Source organism: Cantharellus anzutake (genome assembly GCF_015039405.1).
Source record: "Cantharellus anzutake strain C23 chromosome Unknown EI90scaffold_53, whole genome shotgun sequence".
NCBI lineage: Eukaryota > Fungi > Basidiomycota > Agaricomycetes > Cantharellales > Hydnaceae > Cantharellus > Cantharellus anzutake.
Window position 1 is genome coordinate 430,376 of NW_024067003.1, and position 14,921 is coordinate 445,296.

A 14,921-nucleotide genomic window follows, 5' to 3' on the forward strand; every position below is an offset into this window, starting at 1 on the left:
TGGATTCCTGTGGGGGGAGGATGCACGCAAACGCCTCCATTCCCATCTGTTCTATGGTCCCAAGGGTTCTATAGCCACCACCCCTCTTCTCAGTGCGGCCCTGGAAGATACAACAATGCGCCACCTCAAAGTGGCCCTTGATGTGTCCACCTATAGACACATGGCAGCGGCTGTCGGCAGGCAGTTGGTCGTTGGTATCATCGATCCGGAGGAGGAGGAGGAAGAGGCAACCACGGGCATGGATGCGCAAGCTGGGCGCCTCACTGCCACATCTGAACGGATATATGGCCTTCGGAACTGTGAGCTCGGAGGCTTTGGTATCCGTGTTATGGCACTATTTCGAGCCACCAGCAGATTATGGCATGATAAGGTCCTTCGGCTCCCGTTGCAGGGCCGCGTGGCAGAACTGAAGGACGTACTCAACCCCAACACAGGAACCCACCAACTATTGGGGGGTTCCTCGGCCGCAGATACTACCAACAATGATGCCAACGGATCGGATCCCTCGAGACACCAGAACCTTCTCAAGGAGGCCAGTGCTATGGAACAACGCTTGATGACCCATATGCTTGCCATGGAACAACGCTTGATGACTAAGCTGCATGCCATCAAAAAACTGTTTGCTTGATATTTGTATATAACGTCTCACCGATCTATATAATTCCCTGCCCCATTGTTCGGAACGGCAATTTGGCATTGTTGGAATGAGATTGGTCTCCTGATATAATTCTTCCTATGAACAAAGACGGCCTAATGGCAATAGGGCTGCTTTGGTGTTCTCATTTCATGAGACTAATCAGGGGGTAGCAATTAATTTGGCCCTGCTGGGCCTTTGATCCGCTGGAAGCGTCACGCTGACTGCTTTCTCCATTCCTACTAGGGCTTGGTTTCCCTGCGTCTCCATCTCAATCCTCGTGATGGCTCGCGTCCAATATGAGGGCAGCGATTCCGAGCTGGATGATTCCATATTATCACCATCCTTTGCTGTCGGAGGTGAAATTAATGGCTCGTCATCGTCTTCTATATCGCCCACTGAAGTCACCATATCAGGTGCTTCCGGGGATATGATGGGCGCTTCGGGCTTGACTCCGTTCCAGTGTCCACATCCGATTTATTGGACAATTTTCTGGGTTTTCTAACGGTTGGATCGACGGGGCGCGAGACCTATGGTGGCGGGTCGCGTTGTGCACACATTTAGCCTCAGTTTTGGCACATCTGATTGGTCCGATGGGCTAGCAGCGCTTAGATCTATCTCGCAGCTTTATCGGAGTTGATGGTCGACTCTGATCGGTTTTTGCGATTTGATGGATGATGGGTGGACTCAGTGATCGTGGCTGCTTCATGCTAGCCCTGTTTACATGATCCTCTGGGTCGTTTTCGCCCTGTTCGGTAATCCGACGGTTCTGTTTTAGGTGTGTTTGCAGGAAACTCTTGTAATTCCATTTAGCCGCATATCTTCCTTAGACGCTCTCGCAGCATACGGTCTTCGTCCTCGTGATCAAGCTTTCTCGCTGTCTAGGTGTGTGTGGCTTAATCGGATCTGGGGTTGGTGGAACTCGCTCGCGTAAGACAGATGTTTCGGCCGACGCTGTGGCGCTGGACCAAAAACGGCCCCAGTCATTTGAAATGCCCCGCTTTGAAGCCCACCTAGCATGGGGTTCAGGCGATCTCGGTGGACCCTGAGTTGTCACATTTGATTGCGCGATACCTGGGACTTCATCCGAGCCAATGGACGATTCACTGGCGTTTGAGCGATTCGATCGGTGAGGAATGAGTTATGTGGTGACGGGCCGCTCCGTGCGAGCCCTTGACGTCAATTTCGGTGGATTTGGAGTTGGATAGGCCGATTTGGTGATTTTCGGTGCGCTTGCCTTATTCTTTCCACTTTCGCACCTTTGTCCCCTCCTATCACCCACATCTCCCCAAACTCGCTCGCTATTGTCGGCCTCAATAAACTCGACTCCATAAGGTGGCACTTCTCCTGGTCACAGAGAACCCAAGCTCCTCGTCTGTGAACCCGATGTGAACTCCCTCTCCGGGCAGCGCTCCCATCCTTTCCTGGAATTTTTCCGGGACGCGGGCATGCACGGCGTATTCGAAAAGTCGGAGAGACGCAAAGTTGGCCTCTTTCTGAAGTAGACCCTACGTGGGGTCTTTTCTCCCTCAGGAGCACGGGTCAGGACTCGGTTCTTGATCCAGGCTGCATGTCGGATGGCGAAATTCCAGAGGTTTTGCGAAAGTTACTTGCCTTTCAGCGCTACTCTGGCATCTTCGAGCATGGATCGGGTACCATTGTCCAAAGTGCGGCTTGCTCACTCCGCAACACCGTCTTTTGCGGAATGCGTGTTCACGATTTTATGTTTGATCCCTTCTTCGGCAAAGAGTTCCTCAAACGCTTTGGACTCGTACTTTCTGCCACCGTTGGTCCGGAACACTTTGGGTTTTCGGCCAATCTTCTCAGCTCAGCTTTCCACCTCCGGAAGAGCTCTGGGGTCTCATCTTTCGACTTCGTAAAACTGACGCGTGTATAACGGTTGTATTCGTCAGTGAATGTCAGCAAGTGGTCTATCTGAAGCAGCAAAGCCCTCAACTCGCGTTGAAACATGATTGGGACCGCACTTAATACTGTCGGTAGCAACTGAGTTTCGGATTCTGCGCTTCCCTCTATTATCCGCCGTTCCATTCATCACTCAGGTTCATAGTATTAGACCATCTGGCGGGCCTCTGTCTACGTCAAAGTTGAAGGACTTTCATGCTGGTCCGTTGGTTTCTAGAGCAGGCGAATGATGGACGATCGACATGGATTACAAGTGATACATGCCCGGGTCTGAGTGGCAGGCGAGTTTAAGCACTACCGAGTGATAAGCATCCGTGATGCAGTCGTTAGGAAGCCATTGGTCTGAGAACTGGGATTATTTATTTGTACTGGAAATGATAAATAAATGTACGAAACAAGCTACTCTCAATGCTGGCTGGGTTCCATACTACTGATTAGGCTCTGGACTGCCAACTTCATGCGACGACGAAGCTCTGCCACCTCTCCAGGATAACACGCAGGATTGGCCAAGTTTGCAGCCTGCACCTTGTTAAAATCATTCCGGAAGTCTTTGAACTCCTTGCGGTGAGTCTCTGCATAATGCAGGATGATGGACTTCGCAACACCTGCTGTGTCCTTTCTATCTGGACGTGGGTGGTACATCAACGCCATGAACATCGCGGAAAAGATTTCTTTGGGCTCGGGGTCTCCCCTTATTGGATGCCCAGAGTGCACACGTTCTTGCGAGTCGTGCACGAACGCCGAAAGCAGAGCGGCCACTGTGTCGCACCTATCAGAGGCTCCTTCCCGTTGCGACTGGAGGAGGCGATCCACCCAACTGGAGTGGAAAGACCGTGTCATGCACCGAGAGGAGAGGAAAAACGATCCATGCATGAGTGCCCCAATGCTTGGCTCCTCGTGCACTTCGCATTTCGAGAGCGTGAACACGAAATGAATTTGACCTGGAGCCATAATGCTATCGCCAGACGTCAGGAATGTGAGATCGTCCAAGGGGGAAGAGAGCCTTACAGCGTTTGTCCTGGACAAAGAACGAAATACCCATACCGATATGGGAGGTGGAATAGGTACTCCAAACCGATGGCTCCTCCAAAGTCGATGTCGTCGAACTTCACGATCAAGGGATCTGGATGCATATTCACTGGGAAGAAAAGGAGCTTGTACCCTGCATAGCAGTGCAGGATTGTGCCAACCCCATCCGGATCTTGATGGGGTGCTGTATAAGATCCCGCTGCGGCCAACATCGGAGTCCTCCAAGTCGGGTAATCTTCTGGAAGATGTCCCTCATCCATGCTGTTGAACATGAGGTCGTCAAAAGTGTTGAGGAGGCTGAGAATTTGAAATGAGAAATAAGTACACAAGGCAGGCACCTCCCTACCTTTCCACTGGAAGACGTATAACCCCCTTAAGGTGATGCACCACCAATGGCCGGGACGTCTTCCAATTGGAGATTTCATGTACAACTTTGTCCAGTGGCTCCCATGTGGTCTTCTCGTCGTCCTCACCGGTTCGAGAGTGATCCGAATCTGGAGGGTTGACAGTGCCGGCATGATCTGGTAAAAGTAAAAGTAACTTACTGAAGCATTCGACAACCCCACCTTTGCTCTTGAGGGAGAGGAGGTCGTAGAGATCCAACTTGGGCGTATTTCCAGGGGGGCCAACCATCAGAACCAGGCCCTCGTTGTTGACGATGGATTGGAAAGTACTTGAAGGCATGGTGAAGGCTTCAGCCTCCATCATAGTGCGTGGGCGCCAGTCGGTATCCAATGCCTCAGACTCCAGTAAACGTGAGAGTTTCTTGATGGGCTCCTGGGAATATAAGGGCTGATAGTTGGCCAACCAAAGGGGGAGATGTTTTAAACTCACCGAATCAGGATAGTGGGGGAAGCCGAAGTCGTCCAATACCCATTTGTATGTGTTGTGACTTTCAGTGGAGGTGCATGGGAGACACATTGTGTTGAGGGCCTTTAGATGTATGATGAGAACGAGAGAGGAATCAGTGGGATGCTAGACGCACCTTCAGTCGTGGGGGAAGGTTGTAGGAGGGGGAAGGGGAGGAAAAGGAGGGAGAATGGTAGGAGGGGGAGAGAGAGGAAGAGGAAGGCGGAGCGATGAGTTTAGGCCAGTGTTCTTGGAGGTCCTCAAGATCAGGGATGCGGAACTCAGATATGAAGTTGCGCAAATCACCGTCACCCTCCGGTTCCGGAATAGAGCTCCCCCCCTCAGGGCCTTCCCCGCCAGTCGAGTGTTTCCCCTTCCCTTTCCCAGTGCGGTGTTTGTTCGCTGTCCTGGGCTTTTTGCTCTGCTTGCTGGACTGCTGCTGCTGGGAACGCTTGCAGGATCTTGGGCCCAGTTCTGCAGCAGTCTGTTGATGAGGATTGGGAATGGGGGAGGATGGGGGAGGACTTGCAGCGATCTTGACATGCATCCGTGCATGTTTGAGGACTTCGAAATCCTGTAACACTAGCTGACCTCGCTTACACGTCTCCACTACCACGTGAAGGATGGCACTTTCCATCACCACCTCTGCATCAGACATGGAAGGGAAGCTGGCCCCCTTGCAGATGTGGTTGGCTAACGACGTCCATGTTGGCAGACAGCCAGGTTTCGTCATCGTTGTGCCGATTAAAAGGGTGAGGGGGGAAATGCAGACGGCAAGGGCCAACGGTCCGATTATGGCAGAACTGCAGGCACTTTGTGAGTTAGAGAGTGGCAGGTGGCAAATGCCCTCCTTACCCAGAGGATTTTTTCTCCCATGTGATACTTTCATTCTAGGAAACCGTCATCTCTGAGAAAACGGAAATGATAGCAGCCAGAGAGAGACTTACCAGAAATTCCGAGGAGTCCAGAATGCGACGGAGGCCCCATGCAGCATAGAGAACGTTGGCTGCAATTTGATGCCATCTGGAGGCATCCTGACGCGATTCTGCCTCCTTTAGAAGACTCGCAGCATTGCTGCTGCTGGATGGTTCCTGCGCTGTCTGAGCAGGGACCGAGCTCTGGATGTCATTTTCAAGCGAGTCATCGAAGAACGCGAGACGGGACCGCAGCTTCCAATAGGAGATGTTGCGCTTATGTTCATCAGCCAAAGAGTTTTCTTGTGGACTAATGGGCATGGTGATTGGGGTGGGGTATGCGCCTCTAGGTGAGTGCTGCATCCACATCACTGCCAAGCGAGTCTTAAGGAGTCCGAAGAAGACAGCGTGGAACATCATCCGTGCAGGAGTTCCTCGGAACCTGTTGGATGATTCGAGGGACGGAGAGCGTTCGGACATCCCAGCATATTCTTTGTCTTTCTTCTCTGTAAGGTGCGTGCAATATTCCTGCCACTCATGGATTCCGGATTCGCAAGCATGGACGATTCCGGCGGTTAGCTCTTCCAGTGGAGGGAATGAGACATTTCGATGGCTTTCTAAGTACAGTTTGATTTGGGAAAGTTGTGGAGGCACCCAGTCATGGTCCCAGACGTCAACCGAAGCCATCGAAGACAAACGAGGAAAATGGGAATGCGACAAACACAGTACTACGGTTACTCAGCAGGGCCAGGTTGAACTTTCGATTATGGTCGTGACTCGGGACTTTGTGAACTGCTACGCTTACAGCAAGGTGCAAAAAAATCGACGCGCCCAATGTGAATGAATGTCCGTGCAGGTCATGTGATTATCCACAAATGGCAGAAAATAAATGATGATCGACTTGCAGTTTCCTAAATAGGGTTGGTCACATGATCTGATCGACCATTCATCCAAATCTGTTGCGCCGTTTGTTTTGCACCTTGCTGTAATGGAGGCACGAGATTAATGTGCGCTGGCCTCAGCGTCTCAGTCATTCTTGGGGTATCTGCCGTGCCCTTTGCTAGGTTTGCCGTCATCTGTACGCATTATTCAATGCCTGATGTATTACATAGTACTTATTCCAGGTGGGTTGAAAGGCTTTATTTCCCACGCGAAGCCAAGCTTGTTTGCCTACCCATCTATCTAACATATAAATAATCGTTTCTGTCTGACCGACGGCTCCTGATCGGCTCCTTCCCACTGCTTTCCTATCATGCTGACTACGGAGCGGCCTTTGCCCTGTTGTAACTTCTGCCATCCCCAGTCTGAACCAGTTCTCGGTTGTCTTAGGCAAGGGTTCTTAACTGGTGTGGTCTTCAGTGGTTCGTCCTTTGTGCTCATTCATGTCTAACCACACTGAAGCGGTCCGTTCACGAAGTCGGCGTGCTCTTGAATCATCGAGCGTTGCGGGTTTACGTCGCCAGCGGGATCGCCTCTCCAGGCAACGAAGACGCGCGAGTGGTAACCCACCTGCTTCTTCATCCACTCCCGATCATGCCAATGGATCTGATGGCTCTTTGGCACCCATCAATCCTTCCCTCAGCCGTTCCGAGCACTGGCGGCTTTTTGCCTCTCATCAACCCAATCCTATTCTTTCACGATGGCGGTCAGTACCGTGTCAATACTGTGGTGCGCTCCTGCTAGAAAGTGAATATTTGGGTTGGTGTTGTCGAAATGGCCCCAAAGTGCTGCCTCCTCTACGACCTTTGCCCGATTTTCTCGCTTCGGTTGCAAATAATTTCCCCACAGATGCTGGTGAAGGCTCCCGATCACTGAACTATCTCTTCAACCTCAGTGCACAAGGAGTATCCGGTAGGTTTCATTCATTCCAAGGTGTGTTTTTTTAGCTCCACTGGTGATCTATCTTGACTTTCTTTTATTCTTTATGTGTAACGGGTCGAACATATCACCGCATCATGCCGAGCCTTCGAGCTGGCCATCCCACAAATTGGTTCCTCTACGATCCTGGTGGCGGCACTGCAGCTGCACTAAAATCCAATATATCTCTTACGGTTGTTAACGGTATCCGTGAAGAATTGTGTGCCGTTAATCAGTTGTTCCACAGATTCCGTGATTTTAGTCTTTTTCAGCCACATCTGGAGGATGTCTCTATGCAACTTCAGGATCCAGGAACATCGAATGAGATCGCGGCAGTCTACACACTTCACATCGGCCCCCTTCCTGCAGTCACTTGGGCCAGCATACGAAACCTGCGATCCAGTATCCCCGATCTCCACGTCCTCATCAGCGTTCTCAGTCATTCCTTGCCCAGGAGGTCTTTTTTTTCCAACTTTTTTTCGCAAAGACCCAGCGGGCGCCTTTCCCTTACCCTTATTTTCAGGATCGGGCGGTCCCATCGGAGCTCCAAACAAACGTTTCCGTTTCGAACTTGGTGCAGCAACGTTCGAGACGTCGGAGTCAGCCGCCGTGACAGGTAAAGCACCCAAGTATGTAATGTTCTCAATCATCCAGTGAGTGCGTTTGGCAGAGTCCGTCATCCATTTTGCCTGGACGCTTACATTAGAACCCGGGCGGGGAACACGAAAGTTGTCGAAACGACGATTGGAGTCATCAAAGTGTAGGCGCGCTTCGAAGCGCAACTGCGCCTTATCTTGAAACAAAAGTGAGTAACTTGTTAAGCTCAACCGAAGTTATCTACCTTTGCACTATACGTGCCCACGTTTAGTCCAAATTCACGCGTACTCCCATCTGCAATCGTCGTCACTTGACCAACAAAGTGAGCAGTCGCTAGTCGAGCACTCGATGGCTCAAGTTCGTCAGCCCGAATCCCGATGTTCTCTACCGTAGTTGCGTCGATAATCATATTAGGGCCGTCGATGGCTTCTTGACCTTCGTTAATGATGATCAAAGCGCCGGCCACATATGCCACTACGTCCTCCTCCGCATTGTCTTTCATGGGCGATTGAGTGTAGACTGACAGCCCAATTTCACACACGTTCGGTTCATCCGTAGATCCTTCCCCCGCCAAACACATGACGAAAGTCGATCTCACACCGTCTAGCATAGCACCTGAGCGCACTGGGAAGATTCCACTGATTGAACTGGAGGCCATTACACAGCGAAGAGTAGTAAGTGAGGAGTAAGTTTGTTGATACTTTGCTGGATGCATTCCGCAAGTCCTAAATTTCTGTTTTATACACCTCAGACCGACCGCGGTTGATTCATTCCACGTTTGACCCGCGATCCCTATTCTCACAACCGTTGGCCCCAGCTTTCATATCCGCTGCGTTGGGTGTCGCACTCGTAATCCGTCCACACCCGCGTTCGGTCGATTCATGACTTAGCCACGATCCACCTTTCAACCCCTCATTTCACTCCGCGTCTCACTCGTGATTTCCCCACATCCGCGATCGGTTGATGCATGACTTAGGATCCATCTTCCAACTTCTCATTAAACAAATACCCAATCCTTTAAACGAAATAGACATAACCATTTTTCACCACCCGTCGTATCTACGTAACTAAATCCCTCACTCGTTGTGTCTAGCAAGTCCCGTTGATGTCAACCCAAAAGTCTCTTGTATACTACATTCGCCACGTCTGATTTTGACCCGGGCAAGAACAGCATCGCATGGGATCTATGTCGCACACGGCTTAGGGCAGTGTATAGTTGCCCATGTGCGAAGACATCTTCCCTGCAATCAATCACCATTCGATCCGGAGTCAGACCCTGGCAACTGTTAAACGTAGTGGAGTAAGCTAACTTGAGTGGGAACTGTTTTCGACGGACTGTATATTTTGCATAGTTCGGTTTAAAGTCGAAGTTGATTCGGGGGATCAGATGTGTTCTTCGACTCTCAGACTGTCGATTTAAAACTTGGACTTCGATCCAACGTGCCGTGGAATTAACAATAAGAACGCGTTGATTCTTGACCAAACCCCTAGGAACTGAGAGGTTCCTCATCAACGCACAAACCGCGCCTCGTTTTAGTCTCAACTCGTGGTTTGGTGCTTCATTCGAGGTGATCATAGCCAGATAGTCGGGGTCCGCTGCAACATGGTCATCGTTGATAGTACCATCGTCGTCCACTACGGAGTCGTAGCTGAAGTGGATTGCTACAAACTAAATTGAAACGAAATTTACTCAAACGGTAAAGTACTCACATATGTTACCTGGTAGCCTCTCCAGAATCGCCGTGTTGAAGTCTTCAACTAAGGCATTTAACGGGGTCAGAAACGCTCTCTGCACTGCAGTATGCGGCGCGGATAGGATCTCGTCCGGAAAGAGAAACGATTGGACTGAAGACATGTCCTCAGTATGTGAAAAGAAGGTAGAAAGATCAAGTCGAGTTCCTCTGCCGGCTGATAACAGTGTGCACCCCCGACATGGCACCTGAGATGCTGTACCTGCATGCCCAGTACCCTTCCCCACCCACCTGTGCATCCTCGTGTTCTGGGTCGGCGCACCATGCTTGTCCAACCGTGCCTGCCCCACCACCATCTTACTAGTTGTACCGTGAACGTGTTGTAATTTGAATAAAAAAATGAATAGGATTGTTGTTGGCAACATTGGCACCATCAGCAACGCGCTAAACTACTACGTAGGCGTGGGAAATGAGGTTTCGTGGCAGAAGAGAATATGAGTTCGAAAACAGGCAACATACATGCTCAAAAAGTGGGCCTCAAAACGGGCATCATCAAAAAACAGGCCTTAAAAACTGGTCTTAAAAACAGGCCTCAAAAATGATGTCAAAAAAAGACCCCTAAAAGTTCGCAAATTTCACTTTCATGTTTCATGCACAGCATCCTGGTGAATAATGTTACGGTATATGCTCCATGCCAAATGTCGCAACGTCGCGACAGACGTCACGTCAAGCGGAACATGAAGACAGACGACGTATTATTACACGTCGTCAGTCCTTACAGTATCTAGCCATCATTGGTATCGGTGTGACGGCCGCTATAAGCAAGGGATACGTTATTGACGTGCAATGTCGTTATGGACGGATCTTCCAATAGGCTGAGGGGCTTTGTAACGGCAAGCGTCCATGTGGATGGATCACGCTTGCCCTCTCCAATCACGTCACACAGAGCAAGGGCACCTGCTGGGCCTGCCTATTACCTATTTTGTCAAAATCGCTCAGGGAGCAAGGGAACGTGGGCCCTTGGTCAAGCCTATATTATTCATTCGGCAGACATTATGAATTAATGCATGAATCAGATTAATCACGGAGCCTAATGGACAAATCATCCATGACTAGTTCATACTCCCCCGTCCCTGGCACAAACGATATAGACTCTGAATGGAACATCCCTCGACGTACAAGAAGATCGTCAGGACTGCAACGAGCTTGAGATGCCAGCCACATAAAAAGATCGCGGATCAGAGGATCAGAGGGCAAAGGCAACGAAAAAGAGGGTAGTGGTTTCGATCGTGCATGCCGAGAGATCACTTTTTGGAACGTTTCCACCGTCTTCACATGAGCTCTTGCCGCACCCTCGATCTGCAGCAAGCCATCTCTACGGTCGTCTAGCAAACGGAGGAGCAATGCAGGCGAGAATTGATACCTGGACATCGGGATTCCTGACTTCTCCAGCCCAGTGTATTTATGAACCTGACGAAGGACGCCCTGGAGCACAGGATCATCGGCTCTGACGATGCTAGGATGAGCAGAAGGTCCATAGGCTGCATGGAACAGTTGGTGTTGTGTGGACTCCTTCCGAGTGTCCCATCGGGCACGGTGATCCGACAAAGGAATCAGTGCCCAGCCCTTGCTGTTGCAGTACCCGTCTGTTTCTTTCTGGTAACTCACTCGTCGAGCCTCGAGGATTCGAGTAGGACGGTTCGTCCATTCACGATAATGTCGCTCAGGGTCCTTGACCCCAGCCATCGGTGCAGATTCCCCAGCGAATATCATGTAAGCCATGAACTGATGCTTATAGACCCGTAGCGCATCGCTCTTGGATGGGAAGACAAAACATGCTTCTTGTAGCTCTTCGTCCCAATCCCATAGGGTGGCGCGTGGGTGGTACCGACGGTACAGCGTTAACTCTACCTCCATGGGCGTTCCCTTCAGCTCGTCGAAGATCATGGAGACGACCCTGGGGCCTTCATAACCTTTCCATGCCATCAAGTCCACTTCCATTGAATACTCTGCTTCCGCACGTTCCACAACTAGGATGTTGGGGGATCGGGGAAGCGCCGACCGTAACGACACTTGAGATGATGATGTGGGGGGATCGCAGTCTATCATGCCTGAATCATCTACGCCCTGATGCTTCTCTCCACCACATAATTCATCCTCCCCATCGAGGTACAATAAGCCCTCGTCCTCTTCACTACATAATTCATTCTCCCCATCAGGATACAAGTCCTCCTCCACTAACATCGTTCGTCTCGCCCATTCCTCCTCATCTTCCTCTAGCTCGTCATCCAACTTGACTTCCAACGGCATCCACACACGGAAACCCCTTTGTCGACCCCTTCGCATGAGAAAACAGGCACTCTCCCTCATGGTTACAGGTGCTATGACGCTTTCTCCATTCGCTACCAGCGTACTCGACAGGACAGGGCTGCAAACCCTCACCAACTCTTTGTACAGGGTGTCAACGGAGAATTCCTCCTCCAAGAAGGCCCCATAGGCCCTCATGCACTCCTTCAACGCACCCGAAAACCTCTTTGAATCCCCTTCATGGTACCACATTCCCTGACCATCTGGACCCGAAGGATGACCACTTCGTCTCCAGTAGCGAGTGCTGATAGGAGGCAAACGACCCCCAAGAATGGCCTTCTCAAAGGATTCCAGAAGAATTCGGTGGGCCAGCTCTTCAGGAGCAGAAGGAGCTTCTTCCTTGGCCATCTCCAGGCATTCCCTCCACTCCTCCGTACTCTCGATGGCATCTGTCGGCCAAGTCGAGAGGCAAGGTGGATCGCAGCGAGCGAGCCAGGCCGGAGCTCCAAGGAAGGCTGCTGCCTTGGCGAAAGCGACAAAGCTTCGATCCGAAGCATCGAAGATCGCACCCAGCATGGACCTCGAGGTAGGGAATGACGGGAGGCAATGGCCAGTGATGATGGCAAGTGCGACCAGGAACGTTCGATGCGATAGTTCTATCCACCCTTGCAGATCCTTGAACCGTCGATAAAGTTCTTCTATTGTGAATTTAATCTGGAAGTCCTGACGTGCAATCGCCAAGTAGCTCAGCCGCCTGTCGATCTCCTTTGGGTTGTGCCAATCATGGCTCAAAGAAACAGGCAACGCCAAGCCAGGGAACTTGGTATATAGTCGTTCCAATATGTCGATGCGATTTCGCTGTACGTTCCACTCGTCCTGTATCCTTTGCAACCACGAGGGGGACACTTGTCGAAAGTGCGTCATCGTCCGATGAGGGGTGATGGCAGGCATGGAATCCTGGAGAAAAGAAAAGCCAAATCCATCCATGACGTAGGGCCGAACGAATGCACGATGAAACACAGCCTGGGGGTCATGCCGCACGAACTGGGCGCGCAACGTCCATTCGTTCTCCCCTAGCCGGAACTCGGCATCCATATCATAGTCAGAATAATCATGATGAAGGAACGAGGGGTCTGTTGGGATCTCAGGGTACTCCCATGCCACGTTACATGACATGATGGTATAATCGACCCTCCAAACGAATCGCCTTATTCGTGAGTACCTCGCATGAGCGTTGCTCGTCCGATAGTAAGGAGAAACAAGTGGAAGAAGTGTGCGATGGTCACCATATTGCGTTTTTGCGATGGCAGGGATCGTTCGTTCCCTGCGATCCCAGGTAACGCGGAGGCGGTGATTAGGGTCTTCCATAAGCCTGAATTAGCCCTTGCTAGCCATGGTATTGACAGAATGTTGACACGATGGGATACGTCTTTGAACTACTTTTTACGTACCACCGTTAAGGTTGTCTATAGAAGTGCCGAAACCAAGGTCATGTGCAAGTCAGCCATGCAGTCTTTCAGCGCTTCCTTCCACAAAACGAAGGCCTACTCAGCACATCGCAACCAAGCCCCCTGAGCTAGTGGCTGCATGGCCAAGTACAACCCCCCTGGGGTGTACTTGTTCGAGAGACTATAGTATTATAAGGGTCTCGGATCGCTCGGCTAATTCCACGAAATCCGGTTGGTCAACCTGACCGGATCCGTTCGAGCGACGCCGCGATCCGTTTCCGTCGAGGATCCCCACGTCCTCCATTCAAAGGAAAATCGATTCACAGCCGGTGTTGTCCCGTTCAGTGGACACAGTGGTGAAACGAGGGAATGTGTAACGGAATAACCGCTTGCTCTAATGCTAAAGCTCAGTCTCAAGCTAATGCGCGAGAACTATAATATTACCTAATGCTGAAGCTATAAGGTAATCTATAATGAAGTCAGGTTGAATGTATTGTTTGAGAGTTAATTATATAAGCTTTTCCCGCGCTCAAGCCTGTTGGTGGCATCTTGCCATTGCGCTGGATAACCTGTGGTGAGACAATAATAACGAATGGAGAGGACGTTGGCATGAACCCATTGCAAAAAACCCCATGCAAAACGGTTGAAAACTGAGAGTGATATGGGGTGTGGCCCATGCCAGCGCGTGTTTTGAGTGTGGGAAAAGTGTCCACGGCCTCATACAGGCTGTTTGATGACTAAAGTTAATAATACGGTATAGAGAGGCTGTTTGAACGAGCTCATTGAGAAAAACTTGACGAAAAACGAACAAGATTTGACAGAGATACGAATGTACATGTGTTTTTGTGTGAAAAAATGTGAAAAACATCCCACCGCCTCATACACCCTCATTCGCGATGTGCGCCAATAATATAAAAAAATGAGGGCGTTGGTACAAGCATGTACAAAAAAGAACGACGAAAAACGAATGATAATTGACTGAGATACGAATGTACATGGTGTTTTTGTGAAAAAATGTAAAAACATGTCCTACCGCCTCATACGTGCTCATTCGCGGCTTGCACCAATAATGGAAAATTACCAGGGAGGTAGTCCGAGCCCATCAAATGAAACCCGACGAAAAACGAATGAGAATTGACAGAGATACTAATGTACATGGTTTATTTGTGGAAAAATCGTGCTACTTCCTCATACACGCCGATTCACGACTTGCACTAACAATATCAAATGTAAAGAAAGTTAATTCGGGCCCATTAAAAAAAACCCGACGGAAAACGGTCAAGAACTGAGGGAGATACCAATCCAGTGTCAGCTCCGGGGGTGATCTGTGCGTGGGAAACGTTCTCCAGCACCTCACAGGTGTTTTAAAAATATGTAAAAATGTCAAGTACTTGCGTTAATAATATTTAGAGTAGCATGCAAATTTTCAAAACAGTTGGTGCAGTATCAAGCGAGATATGATAAATTATTCCATTAAATTTCACTTGGCACCCTCAAGATCGCAAGATATCAGGTTGAGGTAATAATACACATTGTAGAGGGCATTGACACGCGCCCGTTAAAAAAATCCCGAAGAGAAACGAATAAGAACTGACAGAGATACAAACCAGTGTCAGCTCCGCGCATGATCTGTGCGTGGGAAACGGTCCCCAGCACCCTACAAATGTTCTAA

At 50.1% G+C, this 14,921-nt stretch overlaps 4 protein-coding genes across 4 annotated transcripts; 1 reads left to right on the plus strand and 3 right to left on the minus strand.

The window, feature by feature from the left end:
• Positions 1–2,962: 2,962 nt before the first annotated feature.
• EI90DRAFT_3291774 (uncharacterized protein) lies at positions 2,963–6,036 on the minus strand (the record flags this gene model as incomplete). Its single annotated transcript, XM_039067300.1, has 8 exons — positions 2,963–3,575; positions 3,602–3,883; positions 3,933–4,107; positions 4,132–4,378; positions 4,421–4,519; positions 4,572–5,238; positions 5,291–5,325; positions 5,383–6,036. 8 exons carry the CDS (start codon positions 6,034–6,036, stop codon positions 2,963–2,965), a joined length of 2,772 nt encoding a protein of 923 aa, XP_038912227.1.
• A 611-nt stretch (positions 6,037–6,647) lies between these two features.
• Positions 6,648–7,363, plus strand: EI90DRAFT_2158422 (uncharacterized protein). The gene has a single exon (XM_039052642.1). The coding sequence runs from the start codon at positions 6,732–6,734 to the stop codon at positions 7,233–7,235; it is 504 nt and encodes a 167-aa protein (XP_038912228.1). The 5' UTR covers positions 6,648–6,731; the 3' UTR covers positions 7,236–7,363.
• On the minus strand, positions 7,289–8,383 carry EI90DRAFT_3157005 (uncharacterized protein; the record flags this gene model as incomplete). Its single annotated transcript, XM_039066087.1, has 3 exons — positions 7,289–7,543; positions 7,594–7,994; positions 8,048–8,383. 3 exons carry the CDS (start codon positions 8,381–8,383, stop codon positions 7,498–7,500), a joined length of 783 nt encoding a protein of 260 aa, XP_038912229.1. The 3' UTR covers positions 7,289–7,497.
• Positions 8,384–11,163: 2,780 nt separating this feature from the next.
• On the minus strand, positions 11,164–13,482 carry EI90DRAFT_2158302 (uncharacterized protein). The gene is made up of 3 exons (XM_039052641.1): positions 13,253–13,482; positions 11,459–13,184; positions 11,164–11,420 (listed from the first exon to the last, which is right to left on the minus strand). The coding sequence occupies exons 2-3, from the start codon at positions 13,167–13,169 to the stop codon at positions 11,287–11,289; spliced, it is 1,845 nt and encodes a 614-aa protein (XP_038912230.1). The 5' UTR covers positions 13,170–13,184; positions 13,253–13,482; the 3' UTR covers positions 11,164–11,286.
• Between the last annotated feature and the right edge of the window lie 1,439 nt (positions 13,483–14,921).